Consider the following 18,685-nt stretch of genomic DNA (forward strand, 5'->3'; position numbering starts at 1 on the left):
GCTCAGGTCATGATCTCAGGGTCCTGGGATTGAGCCCCACATCGGGCTCTCTGCTCAATGGGGAGTCTGCTTCCCCCCACCCTGCCTGCCTCTCTGCCTACTTGTGATCTCTGTCAAATAAATAAATAAAATCTTAAAAAAAAAAAAAAAGACATTATGCAAAACCCTATGGGTGACTGAAAGAATAAATACTTTCTTGCCCTCAAAGAACTTCTAGTCTAAGAAAGATGAGAAAAGGGGATGTGTGTGTATATGCACATGCTGAATTTAAAAGTGGGTTCCAGGGCCCATAGAAAAAGATAATGAAGGGAGGCTTGAAGAGATTTTGCGGATCAGTAAAGTTTTCATGGAAACAGCATTCCAGAGGACCATGACGGATAGGTAGGATTTTAGCCCCTTTATTTCTCTGCTCTTACTATAGTAAAAATGCCATAAAAGAAATATCCAAATTTTTCAGAAGGAATATGGAGAAACACTTGGATACCCCACACATTGGATGATGGGGACACTAATGGAGATTGAGTTTTATCCAGTATACTAATATTCTGCAGTCAAATACACTCATATCTTTTCATTCACTTGTCAAACATTTATTGAAAACCTAGTCCATGCTGGGCACTGTTCGAGGCTTGATTGTATATCAGAAGACCCTGCCATCATCGAGCTTATATTCTAGCAAGAGAAGCTTACAATAAACAGTAAACACAATAAATTAGATTATGTTTAATAGGTTAGAAATGCTAAGGAAAAGGATAACATAGAGTGGAATAAGGGGGTATGGAAGTGGTATTGGGGAGTCAGGGAATTGAAGCTTTTTAGGTAGGATGTTCAGTATAGACCGCTTTGAGAAGATCACATTTGAGCAAAACCTCAAAGGTTAAGCCGAAGGCAGCGGCTTAACCCACTGAGCCACCCAGGCACCCCCAGTCTAGACGTTTTTTGAAGGTAAATCCTGATCATGGACTGGGGGAGAGGAGGAGCAGGTAGAGTTTGAGATGTCTCTTAAACATCCAGGTGGAGGGGCGCCTGGGTGGCTCAGGGGGTTAAGCCACTGCCTTCAGCTCAGGTCATGATCTCAGGGCCCTGGGATCGAGTCCCGCATCGGGCTCTCTGCTCGGCAGGGAGCCTGCTTCCCTTCCTCTCTCTCTGCCTGCCTCTCTGCCTACTTGTGATCTCTCTCTGTCAAATAAATAAATAAAATCTTTAAAAAAAAAAAATCCAGGTGGAGATGGATGTTGAACAGTTTGGATAATAGAGGTATGAAATTCGAGATTTCAAGAGAAGTTCTGAACTAGAGATAAAAATTTGAGTTTTGTTTGCATATAAGTAGTGTTTAAAGCCACAAGACTGGATGAGATCAGCAAACAAGTGAGTATAGCTAGTCAAGAGAAGGGAAGCAACGACTGAGCTCTAAGGCATTCCAGTGTTATGGAGTCAGGGAGAGCAGCCAAAAAGGAAAGCAAGAAGGAGTGACCAATTACATAAGAGAAAAACCATGAGAAGGTGGTCCTAAGAAGGCAGTGAAGAAAGGGGAGGCAACTATATCAGATATTGCTGATAAGTCCCATAAGTAGAATGAGGACTGAATTAAACCATTGGATTCTTTGGTATCTCCGAGGTTAGGGAAGGACTGTGTAATTACAGAGATTTGATATCCATTTTATTATTTGAGTAACCACCTTTTTGAGTGCCACCTTTTTCAACTTCTCTGCACCCCTCCCCCTGTAAAGTGGTACCACTCTTTTATGTATTTGCTCATTATTTTGCCCTATTAATACATTCTGCATAATTTTGTTTGATATTCTAACCTAGAGCCCACCAGATAGGATTTGCCCATGAAATGCTAAAAGCATTTCCTTTACCATAATCTGTCATTTTTATCTGAGTATTGAGGGTTTCTTTTCTTTTCTTTTTCTTTTTCTTTTTTTTTTTTTGAGATTTTATTTATTTATTTGAGAGAGAGAGATGGAGAGAGCATGAGCTGGGAGGAGAGGGGGAAGCAGGCTCCCCACTGAGCAGGGCACCTAACTGGGGCTCAATCCCAGGACCCTGAGATCATGACCTGAGCTACCCAGGAGTGCAAGGGTTTTTTGTTTGTTTGTTTGTTTAAATATCACCATTAACAATGTTCTAGGAGGCACCTGGCTGGGTCAGTCAAAAGAGTATGCAACTCTTGATCCCAGGTTCATGAGTTTGAGCCCCATGTAGAGATTACTAAAAAAAGTTAAAACTTAAAAAAAAACAAAACAAAACAGAAATCTAAGAGCAACTTAATCAATCTTACTGGGAAGAGGTCCTCAATGGCAGTTGGGGCTATAGAACAGGACATTTTAAGTATTTTGTTATAAAATAAATCCCAAATCAGTCCCAAATCAATCAACTGGATAAAATACCAGTATTAATTTTGCTGCCAGAGTTTTTGGGTTTTGCCTTCCCCTTCCATTAATTAATGGGTAGGACAAACACCGCTCTGAGAATGGGATGGGGAAATGGTGGGTAACACTGAGATTAGGGAGGGTAAAGTGTGAAAGTGGTAGTAAGGGACCCGGAAAAGGGACCAGATGATTGGAAGGGGCTGATGGAAGACAAGAAATTAAGATGGCAAGAGATAAATTTGCATTTCTGAGTAACAGAGTACTGACCTTAGACTAAAGTATCAAGAAATCTTGACCTGGCTGCTTTTACTTCTTCAGCTGAAAACATCATCATTCTTAGAGGATTTTGTTAAAGCAAATAAAATTGACAAAGAACAGAAGTAACAGAAGTTGTCAAGAAATGGGAGTGGTGTCCTGACCCTTGAAGTCCTGAGGGGACAAATCTCTGGCTGAATGTTGTAGAAAGGGGAGCATAGGTAAAGGGAAGTGAAATGAGGAATATACACTTAGCCCCTTGTCTTCTCTGGAGGGACACTTGGCTTTGGCATTTTAGAATGGTGTTTATTGGGGTTCTGAGTAGTGTTTTCTCTGAGTCCTTTGTGTTTCCTGGGATCCCCCTGTGGTAGTCAGTCAGTCACTGATACCGGAATCTTGTAAGATGGTCCACTGCTTTTCCAAGACCTTGCAGGAAAATAGGTAAGGGGATTTATAGCCTTCTTCACCTCCCTAGCATCCCATTCCCTTCTGATCCAAAGGGAAGATGGAGATGTAGAATTTTGGCTTTGTAAAAAAAAGAAAAAAACCCTACAGAGTGATGCCAATGTGTTTGGTGGGCCAGTGAGAACAGATGACTGAGAGAAATGACCGTTGGTTTGTACAGAAGTGGATAAACAAATGACAGCTGAAGAATGAATGAGGTGGTTTTCCCCGGGTATGTGCTGTTTCAGTCATTGGTGTCCATTATTAGTGATGAGGTCTTGACTCAGCTCAGTAACCATGGTTGAGGTTGATCTGCATCAGGCCCCTAACGGCTGTCTGAGAGATGATCCTTAAGGGACTTTTCTTTTAAATTAACATATAATGTATTATTTGCCTGAGGGTTACAGGTCTGTGAATCATCAGCTAAAGGGACATTTTGTAGCTTACATAGTTCTTAGCAAAGAATATTCCCTGCCTGACTCTTTGCCAACTTGATCCTCCTTTTGATGGGTACAGTCTAGCTAAGTAATGGAGAGAGGAGACCCTAAGTTCTCATATATGCTGTTATTTTTTATAACATTATTGTTATTTTGATATTTTACTGATACTGGCATCTTTAGCTATTTCAGATAGAAGAAATCTGGTTTATACAAATCTCCAGGACTGATAAAAATCTATTCTCTAATAATCATTATACCTAAACTGTACAGTAGCAGCTGTATTCAGTCATTTGAAACCCAGAAACCAGGAGAGAGACTATCGAGCCTCCCTGAAGCCCATTCACTGTTCGGATTCTGTGTACACAGCCTTGGATGACTTAAACAAATGGCAGCCATAATTCTTCCTATAGCCATTGTCACCATCAGTCTCTTGGCTCTGTGGATTTCCTAGTTACCAGTTTGGGCAGGAAGAAGGAGGAAAGACCTGTATTAAAATTGCTGCCATGGGCAGAATTGGAACTTCTGGCTTTGGTGTGGTTGTGTTCCTCCAGTATTATCTGAACGAGCAGAGAGACTGGGTCTGTATGCTGAAGAAGCCTGACCCTGTGGGACAGCAGACCTGCTCCGCCCATCCTGCTCAGTTCTCCCCAGATGACGAATACTCTCAACACTGAATCACCGTCAAGAAACGCTTCGAGGTGCTCATGACCCAGCAACCACGCCCTCTGAGGGTCCCTTACATTTCATGTCTCTTTTGCTACCAGAGACTTTATGAAACTAAGCTCTTCAAACTGAGCCTTGAAGCCTTCTTACCACCCTTGCTCTTGGGAATCTGGTCTCATCACTGCCTTTGATCATGCTTGTGTGAAGCAGTCATGGTAGCATCCCTCTTAAGGGAACAAGTTTGAATCCTCCTTCCACAGTTTGAATCATTGCAAGCTTATTAAAATGATTTGAAAGAGAAAGTAAACAAATAAATAAAGTTGCTGCCATGAAGAGAAACCAGATGAGGTCACATTGTATGAGAGAATAGAAAGTTTTCCCATGGTCTGAGTTTACAGATGTTGAGACCCTTTAGTTATTCTTCAGGCCCAGAAGTTACTGAAGTTGTATTTCCAAATCAGCTTTGGCAGAAAGGTCAGTTTGGTTGATAAGCTTTAGGTCTATGGTAGTTGATTCTTTAAGACATGAGACCTTCCATCTGTCCTCCTATGGGTAGTACTTATTCTACAGTTGTCTTCTCCTGGGATGCCTGGGTGGCTCAGTCAATCAGGTGTCTGCCTTCGGTTCAGGTCATGACTCAGGGTCCTGGGATCGAGTCCTGCATAGGGCTCCCTGCTCAGTGGGGAGCCTGCTTCTCCCTCTGCCTGCCACTCTCCCTCTTGTGCTCTTTCTCTGGCAAATAAATAAATAAAAATCCTGAAAAGAAAAAAAGAATCGCCCTCTCCTGAAACACTGGCCATTCAACAAGTACTTACTGAGCACCTGCTTTAGTCCAGCCATTGCATCTCCCATGCTAGGTGTGCAAGCTCTCATGAACTATTCAGTGTTGGCAATATGATGAAATGTCCTGGGGGATACAGTGGAGCTTGTGCTCTGGATACCACTGGGTAAAATCTGCCCCTTCCCATTTTTAAGTTGAGGGCTTAAAAAGAAAACCGACTCTTAAGGTAACTGCCAGAAAGATTTCCAAATATTTTATGAGCTTCAGACTCCATCCCTGTTCAAATCCTTTCATCTCTTAAAGGCTGCTGTTACAGTGGAAAGGATATTAGGGGCATTATGGGCAAACAGACTGGTTCAAATCTTGACTCTGCCATTTACTTGACTAGGAGGAAGTCAATCAAATTCTCTGAGTTACTTAAATTACTTCTCTTGGAGGCAGTAAGATTAAATAAGAGATTGTACTAGGTTTAACCCAAAGTTTCTTTGCTAGTGACTACCCCAGTGCAGGTATGGGTAGGAGTAGGATATTAGAAACAGAATTCAGAAGGGACCCATGAGTGGGAATGCTACTTTTTTTTTTTTTTAAGATTTTATTTATTTATTTGAGAGAGAGAGAGAGCAGGAGAAGGGGGAGGGTCAGAGGGAGAAGCAGACTCCCCACCGAGCAGGGAGCCCGATGCAGGACTCAATCCCAGGACTCCAGGATCATGACTTGAGCTGAAGGCAGTCGCTCAACCGACTGAGCCACTCAGGCGCCCCGGGAATGCTACTTTTTGAATCAACCTTACATAGGAAAACAACAACAACAAGGGAACTCCTTTGAGGAGGGTAAGATCCCTGTATGGGAACAGCTGTTTTACATTCCCATAGATCTCTTTTCCTTAATTTTCTCATTTATTTTTATTTTGACTAGGCTCAGGTTACCTTCCCTTCCTTCCACTCCACTCTGGGAACCCAGTACACTGAGGCTATGTAGGGTTTCCCATCACAGCAGCCTGCTTTGGTGCTTAACCTTTCCTTTTATTTTTGTTTGTTTGTTTATTTTTTGGTGAGAGAGCACAGGCTGGGGAGGAGAGGCAGAAGCAGAGGGAGAAGGAGAGAGAGACTCCTAAGCAGTCTCCATGCACAGTGCAGAGACCAATGCAGGGCTTGATTTCACAACTCTAAGATCGTGACCTGACCTGAAATCAAGAGTCTGGAAGCTTAACCGACTGAACCACCTAGGCGCCCCTAACCTTTCCTGATCCATGAAAACATATGCCCTATGTTTATGTGTCCATAAAGGAGAATGCCCGAGTCATTCTCCTTCATGGTTTATTACCAAACTTGATGATGTTGGGTTGGCATATGGATAGCTTTAAGTGGGTTATCCATCCTGGATAATTCAAATATTAATAATGTCAGGGGCTCCTGGAGTGGCTCATTCAGTTTAAGCTTCCAGCTCTTGATTTCGGCTCAGGTCATGATCTCTGAGTCATGGGATCAAGACGCCCATCAGGCTCTGTGCTCACCATGGAGTCTGCTTTTCCTTCTCCCTCTGCTTCTCCCCCTGCCCCCCCACCATGACACTCTCTCTTACTCTCACAAACAAACAAACTCTTTTAAAAATAACAGCAAATATGGTGGAAAATTTAGGCAAAGAACATTTTTGTCACTGACCAAGTAGAGTAAGCACCCAGTGCTAGTTAAGTTGGCAGATCTGAAAGCTCCTATTGTCATAAAAGAGATGTTTATGTACACGGCAGTCAAGAGGAGTATCTTCCATGAGTCAAAAGGGGAGTTGTGACAAAAAAAAAAAGGGGGTGGGGGTTGTGTCAGGAGGCCAAAAGCAGAAGACCCCTTCTCCAGAACCAGATTATTTTTAGAGAAGGGATGTTGTGTAGTCATTGTCCCTGTAGACAGTGAGATGAGAAATGTCTGGAATGAGGGTTTAAACAAGGTGGAGTTGGGAGTGAAGTAGAGGCATTTGGAGTGGAAGCTGCCTACTGATACTTTGTTCCCTAATGGCGCCATACTCCTGGGGTGGGGGGGCTATGATGGTATTCACGGCTTAGATAAATGAACACTTAACTTGTTTGTGTCTGAATGCATCATATTTTGCCAGTTGGCTGGGAACACAGGTTCGCCTATGTGTACTGAGCTGTTGATGGTTACCCAGAAGCGACCTTGTTCAGAACACGGGTGTATGTGTTCTGTGTGTGATCCACTGAAGTCAAACCTTTGAGATTATTCCAGGTTTATAAATGATGACATATTCATTTGTGTTATAAATTCCAAGCATCTAGTGCTTTTCCCAGTCACTGAAGAAGAAAGCCTATAGGATGGTCCTTAACTTTTTATCAGTGGCCTCTTGATTTTAATCCATACATCCTGTCTTTTAGCCCCTTATTCTAATTCAGATTCTTAGTACTTGGGCTCTCCCTATCAGGAAAGTGGCCCAAATCTTTCTTTATCCCTAGCACTCCCTGCTATCAGGGTAACAGAAGGATTTTCTCCATTATTTTCCCAGTGGCTTTTGTATGTTTGTTTGTTTGCAGCCTTCATCCTAGCAATTAAGGGCAAATGGATCCGAGATTTTTTTGTGCATTTAGGTAATTGTATGCTTCTGGTTCTGCATGTCCCTGGCTCAGATGCCTAACTGTTCCCAAGTAGTTCAGTCTCATTCTGTTCATGACTGGCCTTTTCTAAGGTAACACTTGGGTTCTATCTTGGGGATCAAAAACTTGAGAAATGTTTTAAGTGGCTGTGGCTTCATTGACAATGGAATTGCAGTGGGTGGGCGTGGGCAATGCTTAAAGGCTAAATAAAGGCTCTTGGTAAGAGCACATATGCTGAGAGAATATTTCATCTTCCCTCTTTCCATAGCAACTTTATCTGAAGATTAAGCATTCTGCTGGTGGCATAGTTAATAAAACATCTTGGCTCCACTTCAGAGCTGTTTGTGTGCCATTACTGGAACCTATTACTTTTATCCATTTCATCATTTGATTTTTGTTTCCTTCTGTCTTCCCAGGTGGCATTGGTAGGGTGGTCAACGGAGCCTTCATGGTGCTGAAAGGGCATCGGTCTATTGTTAACCAGGTCCGATTTAACCCTCACACCTACATGATCTGCTCTTCTGGTGTAGAAAAGATTATCAAGGTGAGGCACCTTCCCCTTCTGTTCATTAGACAAATTATTACAATTCATAATTGGAAGAAACTAGAACAATATATATAGGACCTCATACCTAATCATACTAAAGGTCTATCAAAATTCTTAATTATTTTGGGGCATCTGGCTGGCTCAGTCAGTAGAGCATGCGACTCTTGAACTTAAGGTCGTGAGTTTAAGTCCCATGTTGGGGATCAAGATTACTTAAAATTTTTTTCAATTATTTTAACATTATAAAATATTTTTAAAATTATATTAAAAAGTGGTTTAAAACCCTCTTTTCAGGACCACTTTTAAAAATAGTCACTAGGCTTTGAAACTAGACACCACTTGTATGCCACTGCATTTCCAATGGCCTTTGATCTTGAATCTGATGCATTCTGCTTTCCAAACCTCATCTGGAAGCCACCATCCCCTCCGTTACTTGGTGTGTAGTTTGCATTAATTGCTGTGCTAATATGGCACAGACATCACTAAGTGACTGCCAGAACCATAGCTAAATTGTCTCAGAACATATCAAAACCCACTGCATGTGGTTGTGATCGAGGCTAAGGACTTGCATTAATTGCACAGTGACTGAATGAACTTAACCCAGCCAAGGAATTTGTCTAGAGCCTGCAGCTAAGAGACCCAGCCTGGCCTGTGTCCACAGGAAGGTGACCTATTACCTATCCCTCACTTTCTAGTTGCTAGTGACCCTTTTCCACATCTGTGAAAATGAAGGTTTTGGGGGCAAATGATGAATCCTTTAGGACTCTCTGATAACTTGATTTTTAAGTAAGGATAGATGATAACCCCCCCTAAAAGTTAAAACCCCTAATGTTTTTTTCCTAAAATAATATTGAAAACCTGAGGGAAGGTATCAGGGAAGAAGTAAAAATTGGTTTGTGATGGTTTGGTGGTTTTCATTTCCTCCCTTCTTCCCTCCCTCCCTCCCTCCCTCCCTCCCTTCATATAGAGTTAAGCCAAGTTGTATCTGAAGCAAGGGAAGCTATCAGAAATATAATGTTGGAGGATGGGTCAATATTTTTATTTGTTCTCATTCCAGATTCCTTTATGTAAAGTTTTGTTGGTCCTGTGGATCAATGCTGACTTTCATGATTGCGCATGTTTTCCCACAGCACTAGAGCAAGACTTCTAGATCATTTTTACTGACTTTTTCTTTTCAGAGATGATGAGATTTCAATTATAAACTACCCATCTGGGGTCAATTACACAGCCAGTTAGTAGTAAAGTCAGGATAGAGCCCTGTTCTTTGTTCTTACCAGTGGCCTGTCACCTTCCCCATGCTGGAGGGAAGGCAACAGGGAGCCAGAGGCCTCTGCTGGAGGTGGTCACCTCAGTCGTCCTTCACTGGACAGTCATGGAATTGGCCCTGTCCCTTGAATTGCCTTCTCTTCTCCTTTGGCCTATGACTAATGGGCTGGCACAGTAGCATGTCCTTGCTAGGCCTGTTGACGTCATTCTGTTTCTCAGAGCTCTGCTTGGGCATCTCCTTTAGAAGAGAGATTCCTGCTTGGCCGTGCACTCTGGGATGCTTCTGTACTTAGTCTCCCCAATTATTTAGTCAACTGGAGTCTTTACCCTAAAGGTCATAGTTTGGAAACCAGCCAAGTTCTCAGAGGAGTGAGAGAAGAAAGTGTTTTTTCTCTGGGAGGTTATCCAGGCTGAACTATGGAGCTTACTGCTTCCAGGTTCCAGTGGGGTCTGAATCCTTCCCCACCAGGAGGCACATTTAGCCATTCGAAACCTTAAGTCAGTACAGCTGGTACCCTTGGACAGTTCTTTGAGCCTGTTCCCCATCTGTCAAGTGAGGATATCTATGGTGACTTGCCATCCAGGAGTTCCTTGTGGATTACCTGTGCCTGATAATTTCTGACTATTTTATAAGTGTCACTTTCCTGCTTGCCATTTCTGAGAGGATCAGTGGCTTAAAGAGCATAATATCTATACCAGCCTGAGACCTTTTTTCTCTCCACTTTACTCCACCTTCTCCCTTGTCCTTTACTGCTTCTGTCCTAGCCCAGAAGAGAAGAATCCCAGTTGTTGGGATCAGCTTCTTCTTCTTCAGTCCCCTGAATGTGCATGTTTAGCAAAGGAGGGGTTTGTTTTATAGTTAAGCCTGGAGGGGCAAGACAGAGCAAATGCTGACATTTTTTTCTCAAAAGACCATTCCTATGGTCTTACCTATGATATTTGTGATATGTATGATATCCCTACGTGTGCCATTTGTGCTAGACTCTATGGGGAACATAAAGGCGAGAAAAGGTAATGCAGGTCACCCTATAAGAGAGACAAGAAGTAAATACAATGAAAAGTGCAGTAGCTACATAAGAGATGGAAACAGAACTGCTCTGCGGGAGGGAGAGATTTTTTTGTCCCATCTGTGATAACCTTGGGCAGGTAGGATTTGAGCTAGAATTTGGAGAATAAAGACTGCAAAAGGAAGGAGTAAGATATGAGGAACATTCTAAGTTAGAGGCAATGGAGAGTTAATTATTTTGTTGAATTAATAAATAGTTATTGATCACCTACTGTGTTCTAGCATTATACTTAAGAATAATTGCTCAGAAGCAGTGAAGCATAGGACCTGTTCAGAAAATGACCATGTTTGGCCACAGGAAAGAGCACAAGAATGGAGGACTAAGATAGAAGGCAGGAAGGGGAGCAGGAGGTGGGCCCAGAAGGTCTTGGAAGCCATATTAGAGAGAGTGGAGAACCCTTAAATAGCAGTTAGGTCCCTTTCAGTGTAGATTTTCTTGGTAAATGGCCAGATTTCCTAATTTAATATAATAGTACAAAGAGGAGAGGGCTTAGAGCTGCTATGTCAGGCATATCCTGGGCACCTGTGTAGATCAGAACACTTGCTACTTAATTGCTTTCCATTTTGACAATGTTTGAATAAGAGTTGAAGGGCATCTTTCCCCCTCAGCAATCTCTTGAGCTTGGAGAGAAGCTCAGAGAAGCTTGGAGAGAAATCTGCTCATCCCTCTCCTCCTTTTCTTATGAAACGTGCCCAGGAGGAGGCTTGTCTATCCACATTTAACATGTTGGGGCAGAAGGTTGTGTTTTTTGGTGCTTTACTTCTGAGTTGCTGACTTTCAGTGTAAAGAAATAAATACTTTCACAAATATTTCAAAATATTCTTAGGATGAGGACTAAGATAATTGGGATGGTCCATACTTCTGATGTTCAAAAGTCTCTTTGAGGATGGGTCTAAAGCTTTCTGGGTGAGGAATTCAGCTGCCAAGTGAAAGAGAAAGCACCACATTTTTTTTGTGCTTTGGTATAGGTTATGTCATTTCATCATTGTCATTTCTACAGATGAGAAAAGATGTGCTCGAGAGTGAAGTCATTTTGCCCAGGGCCCTGTGGGGCTGGGGTTCCTACCTGTTCTGCCTGTCCCTGCAGCTCGGTGCCACAAGTCCCTGGAGGACTGCAGACTGGCTGTCTGGGATAATGGTTTTGTTTTGCTCTGAATCTTAGGGTTGGATGAGACCCATCTAATTCACTGTTTGGGGCTAAGCTTTATCTGAGGTCAGCCCAAACTGAGTAGGAACCCACACTCACGTCTCTTGCCTCCTGATGCAGCGTTTTGTTCCATTACTCCAGGCTTCAGGAATGAAAGTCTACCTCAGCTTAATACATTCCAGGGCCCAAATAAAAGCTGCTTTCAGTGTTAATGATTTTCATTCCTGAAGTGAAGACTCAGGGACTGAATGGTAGATTAGAACCTAGAAACTGGCTTGTTGCATACTTGGACCACCCTTAATATTTGTACTTCTGTTAACAAATTTTGTGTTTCTGTGAAGCACGTAGAGATTTATCTTTTATTTTAGACAGCATGGTTAGTAAAATTTTACCATTTTTAAAGTGGGAGAGTAAGAGATCTGGCCTTGGAATATAGGATAAGACCCTCCCACTCCGCCCCAAAGTCCTAAGGGACCCCTCAGTTTCCTTTCTAAGCTACCGAACTTTAATTCTCTTGGACATTTGTTTGTAGAAATAGTTATGCGTAGCTTGAGCCCATTGTTGAGGGCCCAGTCTAAATGGCTGAAAACATAGGGTCTCACAAAGAATTTAAGAATCTCTTCAGGCAAATCCTTTATTTTCTGCTACTTATTTTCTAACTGTATTCTAGTGTTTCTTAAGAAGTTAGTCTTCCCCTTGTTAAAACTGCAGAGCCCTGGTACCTGCTGATGACTTCATGAATCAGAATCTCTTAAGGGTGGGGCTCAGGAGTGAACACCATTAAGATTCTGAAGGTGACTCCTGTGTACTCCTGAGTGTGAGAACCACTGCCTTAAACCTCCCCCGGGTCAGGTGGTGAAGATGGAGCAAGGAGAACAGCCCAGGAGGTGTAGGCTGTGAACAGTTGAAGGAGAAATGAATCTGAGTTGGGAGTTGATGAAGAGAGCCAACCTAGGTTTCTCCAGCCCCTTTTGAACTGAAGAGCCTCCAAAAAGGTGCTACCTCTCAGAAGTTGCAAATAAAGCATGGGAAGGATGGGGCCTCAAGAAAGTACTCAAAAGGAGGTGAATTTGTCCTTGGATAGCTTTGGGAAAGCAAAGCCATTGTCTTGATAGAGGATAGAGAATGAAGAGCTCTGTTTTCTGGGTTGGGTGCCATCTAAAGATAGACACCAGCCTGTCAGGCAAGAGAATCGCCTGGAATTTCATCTGAGTTGCCATGGCTACCGGCTGATGTAACTGAGCTTCTGTGTGCTGCTCTGTGGACCAGTCTGGTAGTCAGGTGAAGCTAATTGTTCTCATCTGCAGTGACAGCTTAATTACCTTGAACTTGATTTTTGCATAACTTATTCTGCTTGTAAAGTTGGGTCTTTGCAGTCAGGCAGACCTGAGTTTGAGTCCTAATTGTGCGTAATTCTTTTGGCTACCGGCCCATGTGTTTGATGATAGCATGGAGGAGTGTTAAGTGGGGTGATGGTCTTTTGGGGGGGTGTCCTGCCTATTCCTACAGCTAACAGGAGAGTTGGGGAGCAGGTCAGCAGCAACCTGGTTAAGAGAACCCAGTTTCCTGGGTAACTAATGCCTGCATGTCCAGGAGGGAAATGCAGTGTAGGCAGTTGGCTATTCTTATCAAGCGCCAGTAAGCAATTCCCATTAGTTAAAAATAGAAATGTTGCAGTTAGGGAGAAATGGAGTTATAGGCTGAAATATTAACTACTACAGAGGACTGACTGCTGGGTCTGTTTTCACTTTGGAAAAGTGGTGCCTCTCTGTGCACAGCTTCAGTCTTCTGAGAGTTTTGAACATATTGGCCAATCTTCAAGTCATCCCCTACCCTTTGCAATTATGAAGGGGGTTATTGTAATTTCCAAGCTACTCCCAGAGGAAGCTAAAGGGGAGGGGGCTGGTAGGGGAGATGGTTGTGACTATTCTGGGTCAAGAGACAAGATTTAGGTCTCCTGACCCTAGGCTAATGCTATGTCCTAGACGATGCTTTTTCCAACACCTGACTCTAGAAGCCTCTGTTTTCATATGTGGCCCACATAATACAGTCTGGTAAAGAGTGTATTTTTAAAGCTGGTTAGCAAGTCCTGGCTAAGTGACAGGAAGGGCCCGGAGAAGCTCTGCCTCAGTGTTCTTTATCACCACCAGCTTTGGAGTACTTTCAATCAGGCCTCCTTGGTTTTGTTTTTGCCTTCTGTGCAGATCTGGAGCCCATACAAGCAGCCGGGGTGTACAGGAGACCTAGACGGTCGGATTGAGGATGATTCCCGCTGCCTCTATACCCATGAAGAGTACATCAGCCTGGTGCTGAACAGTGGGAGTGGCCTGTCACATGACTACGCCAACCAGTCCGTGCAGGAAGACCCGCGGATGATGGCCTTCTTTGACTCCCTGGTGCGCCGCGAGATCGAGGGCTGGAGCTCTGACTCCGACAGCGACCTCAGCGAGAGCACCATCCTCCAGCTGCACGCAGGGGTCAGCGAGCGGTCCGGCTATACCGACTCCGAGTCCTCGGCCTCGCTGCCCCGTTCCCCTCCACCCACAGTGGACGAGAATGCCGACAGCGCCTTCCACCTGGGGCCCCTGAGGGTCCCCGCCGCCAACTCAGTGGCGTCCCCTCCGCCACCACCCACATGTGAGGACGCGGCGTCTCGCCAGCAGCGCCTGTCGGCTCTGCGGCGCTACCAGGACAAACGCCTCCTGGCCCTCTCCAACGAGTCTGACTCCGAAGAGAACGCCTGTGAGGTGGAGCTGGACACAGACCTCTTCCCGCGGCCGCGGTCTCCCAGCCCTGAGGACGAGTCCAGCAGCTCCAGCAGCTCCAGCAGCTCCGACGACGAGGAGGAGCTCAACGAGCGCAGAACAGCCACGCGGCAGCGCAATACCCTGCGGCGCCGGCAGAAGGCGGCCCGGGAGGAGAGGCCCGCGCCCCCCAGCAAGCCCGCCAGCGCCTACATCGGAGAGGACAACTGTGACTACCCTCAGATCAAGGTGGATGACCTCTCCTCCTCCCCGCCCTCCTCCCCTGAGCGGAGCACTTCCACGCTGGAGATTCAGCCCAGCCGGGCCTCCCCAACTTCCGACATGGAGTCGGTCGAACGGAAGATTTATAAAGCGTACAAGTGGCTCCGCTACTCCTATATCTCCTACTCCAGTAACAAAGACGGAGAGAGCTCCCTCGTGTCTGGGGAGGCAGATGAAGGGAGGGCAGGAACCAGCCACAAGGACAACCCAGCCCCTTCTTCCAGTAAGGAAACCTGTCTCAGCACCCCCGCAGGCCAGAGGAACCAGGACCTGCCCCCTGAAGGTCGCAGCAAAGATGCTTTTAAAGAAGGGACTTCTGCTAGAAATCCCAGCAGTGGCCCAGGCCAGGAGCACAGCAGCCACCCTTGGGCAGAGGCACCAGAGGACCCCTCCCAGGATGCTAACAATGGTGGCTCTGTAGAACACTCTTTTGAAACCAAGAAGCTCAATGGGAAGGCCCTGAGCAAAGCCCTAAGCAGCCGGGCTGAGGAGCCGCCCTCTCCTCCTGTCCCCAAGGCATCTGGCTCCACTCTCAGCAGTGGGTCTGGCAGCTGTCCCAGGACCCAGTCTGATGACAGTGAGGAGAGGAGCCTTGAAACCATCTGTGCCAACCACAACAATGGACGCTTACACCCCCGCCCCCCTCATCCACACAACAATGGGCAGAACTTTGGAGATCTGGAGGCAGTGGCATGCTCTTCCCCGGGACATTCAGATACTGACCATGATAACTTGTCCCTGACAGGGCCACTCCTACACAAAGATTGTTGTGGGTCTGAAATGGCCTGTGAGACCCCCAGTGCTGGAATGAGAGAGGACCCCACTGACCCCGCAGACACAGACAGCAGCAGGGCTGTGCATGGCCATAGTGGCCTCAAAAGGCACCGAGTCGAATTGGAAGATACAGATTCAGAGAATTCCTCTTCAGAGAAGAAATTTAAAACATGATAAATACAAAGGGAAAACAAAAAGCTATGAAAAGTAGCTTTACAAAAATTTTTTAAATCCTGTTTAGTGAACACAAAGGAAAGGAAAAAAAGTATTAAAGGCACATAAAACCAGGGCCTGAAATTTTGTGTCTGATGCTGCTCCCTTCTATTCAGTAATGGGTCTGAATGTCTAGCTGGCCGTTGGCTTGTGCTGTGTGAGGAAAGGAAAAAATCCAAGTGACTCCTTTCTAGTAAGACTCGAGCATCGCGTACTTGTGCGTTTTGTTAAAGTAAATCCTTGTTGAGACATTTGACTTGTTCTCGTGTGTGTTCACCGGCCGTGTGAGCTCATTGTCTCAGAGGCTTTTCTTTCCCTTCTCCATGAGAAAGGATCTGTGGATCTGTATCTTTTGCCATCTCACCTTGTTTATATGCTGTAGGTGTTCTGGTCTTAACAGTGAGTGCCTGCTGCATCCAGCTGTTCTGCCCGTGAGTCGTGGACTAATGGGACTAATGCTGAAAGAACGAAGGGGAGAATGAAACAGGCCCTCAGCCCATTGGCTGGCTGGAATGGAAAGCATGGGTCCATCCTTAGAGAAATCTTCCATGTTTTCTCTTAGTAGCACTTCTTCTCTGAGCATTTAATGTGGATGTACTAAAAGTGAAGCCTTTTTAATGCTAATGAGAGGTTAGCACTTAAGATCAGATTCCAGAGAACACAGATCCCCTGATACATTTCACCTGTGGCAGGTTGAGCAGTGCGGCCCCACACTGTACGGGGGCCAGAAAACATGACTAGTTGCGGGTGACACTTTAACCAGTTAGGTGCTAGCTCCTAAGAGACACTCTTAAGGGCCAGTGGGCACTCCCGGGGTCCTGTGTGAGGAGAGGAGGGGGTAGAGACCGCTCTCAAGAGCTTTGTGCTCAGACTATTTAAGCGGACGTTCTAGGTATGTTAATGAAAAAGTGTCGTGAAGAGCAGAGTGTGGTACTATATTCATTTAATTCAACCCAAAATGATTGAAGGAACTGGCATCTTCCCGCAGGCTCGCAAGTAGCAGAGGCTGTGGTGTTCTGACCAGATCTTGCAGAGCAGTGGGCATCTCGAAGAAACAGAGTCCAGTTGAGTTGGTATGTTAGGAGGCAGAGAGGAGTCTCTGGTTTAAGGCTTCTGGCTCCTAGAAGAGACTCCATTTCACTGAGAGGGGGAAAAACCCGAGAGATTTTCAGCATCACAGTGGTTCTGCAGTCACTTGGTTATCAGTGAAGGGTTGCACAAGACAGGAAGATCTAGGAAGGACCAGATATCCCGTCGTCACAGATGTCATGAAAAGGCAGAATAGTGGCAAGAAAAGAGGAAGAGAGAGAGAAAGAAGCACACACTTAACTTTCTTGGGTGCAGAGGTGCCAGACCACTTGGGTGCAGCCAGCATTGGCATAGAAAGGACCAGATATGTGACTGGTGTGGCCTCTCCGATCCAACGTTCTTTTTAGAGGAGGACTTGTCCTACTGGGACCGGGACCATGTGGAGGATGAAGACTTGGATGAATTTAGGCACTGGGGGAAGAGGGATTATTTATAAAAGGAAGGTTGTTGATCTAAGCCAAAAGGAGACATCATCTGGCTAAGCTTTGTGAAAGGGAAGACGTGCCTGGTATGTGTGATGTGACTTGGGTGTGAAAACACTGTCTTAGGAGGAGATGGAGTATCAGTAGCAGTGGGGATGCTTACGATTGAACAACTGGAATCTCACGGGGAGGGGGAGTGGGAGAGTGATTCTGTAACCATTAGAACTACTTTGGATTTGTAATCAAAATGGTTCTATGATTTGTCTTTGACTATTCACAGATAATTGTAAATTCTGGTTTTATAAGCCCAAGTCATTTTACATTTGCTTTTCCAAAATTTATTAAATTGGAATTTTTTAATCCTTTATATACAAAAAAAAAAAAAAGATATAATCACTCAGTGTGTGTTTCTCTTCCCCTTCCTAGCCAGCCTACCTAATCTTTTTGTTTTGTTTTATTTAATCTAATCGGTAGCTAGCCCCTTCTCATTTCTCTAAGGACAATCCACTTTTCCTAGAGAAAAAGAAGTTAAGTTCGCTTGGGAACTTGCCACTTGGTGGTTACAGTTTCCAAACGCAGAACTTGGGTCTTTTCAGGTTAAAAGCCTTAATCCTATTTGGGTACTCCAAAGAGAAGTCAAGTTCATTCTGGTTTAATTTTAGTGTTCAAGAAAGACTGTTTTTTTAGCAACGAGAGACTCTTCCCAGCACCCCAGGTTCAACTTGCCAGGAGATAAGCCCACAAGATAACTGGAGGAGGCAGAGAATTGCTAGTCTCTGTAGCCACTCTACTCTCCTTTCCAGAAATCTCCTGTCTTGTGATCGTGGGCCTGAAAACCTGGCAGGAACCATTTCTAGAGTCCCTTCGCCAAAATCCTTGTTAATTGAGGCCCCAACTTTGGAGGCTCATTTGATCCCCAAATTCTTCCGTGATGGTATTTTTACTAGCTGGACAGATGGCACTGATTAGATTAAGAACTATTCGAAAGTGCCTCTTACGATTTGTTTTCTGCATCCTGTACATAAATTTTTAAGTGGCTGGTCCAGATAGGTAAAACCGTTTCTTTCCACTTTATTTTCCGTCTGGTTTTGTAAGTGATTCCAGTGTCTCTAGGACAGCAGTAAATGCGTTAAATGAATAGTTGGCTTGGGGGCAAAAGAAGGTTGCAACTGTGCTTGATTTACTAAGCCAGGAGTCCCTTGTTTGTCAAGGTGCCTTCCTCTGCTGAAGCCTTATTTCCTCACAAGCCCCTCCTGTGACTCCCAGCAAAGCTAGCTCTTCTCCTGTGTATATGCAAATAAACCTATTATTCACTTCTCCCGGCTTCCTCTTCTCTTCCAGGGAAGACTTAGTTGCTTAGACACCCCTGGTCCTTAACCGTCTTTCCTGTTTCAGTTCTTACCTAGTTGAAACTTGATTCAAAGCCACTCTGAGGACTAGAAGAAAAACCGGTATTCCATGTTCATGCCAGTGGTCATTGCCTCTCTAGGGATGGAACAAAGTCACATCTAGACAATGAATTGTAGGGTGAAAGGAGGTATCTACTTGGTCTCCTTTACCAGGACGGACTCATGATT

General features: G+C 44.6%; 1 protein-coding gene and 1 pseudogene across 3 annotated transcripts in view; both read left to right on the top strand.

Moving 5' to 3' along the window:
- Nucleotides 1–18,425, top strand: part of DCAF5 (DDB1 and CUL4 associated factor 5) — a 100,660-nt gene extending 82,235 nt beyond the window's left edge. For all 3 annotated transcript variants that reach the window (XM_044231871.1, XM_044231872.1, XM_044231873.1), the window contains exons 8-9: nt 7,974–8,101; nt 13,789–18,425. In XM_044231871.1, coding sequence (XP_044087806.1) covers nt 7,974–8,101; nt 13,789–15,558 — 1,898 coding nt within the window. In that variant the 3' untranslated portion in view covers nt 15,559–18,425. The remainder of the gene's footprint in view (nt 1–7,973; nt 8,102–13,788) is intronic.
- LOC122894010 lies at nt 4,018–4,368 on the top strand (annotated as a pseudogene).
- Nucleotides 18,426–18,685: the final 260 nt, after the last annotated feature.

This window comes from Neovison vison, chromosome 13 (assembly GCF_020171115.1).
Source record: "Neovison vison isolate M4711 chromosome 13, ASM_NN_V1, whole genome shotgun sequence".
In the NCBI taxonomy this organism is placed as follows: domain Eukaryota; kingdom Metazoa; phylum Chordata; class Mammalia; order Carnivora; family Mustelidae; genus Neogale; species Neogale vison.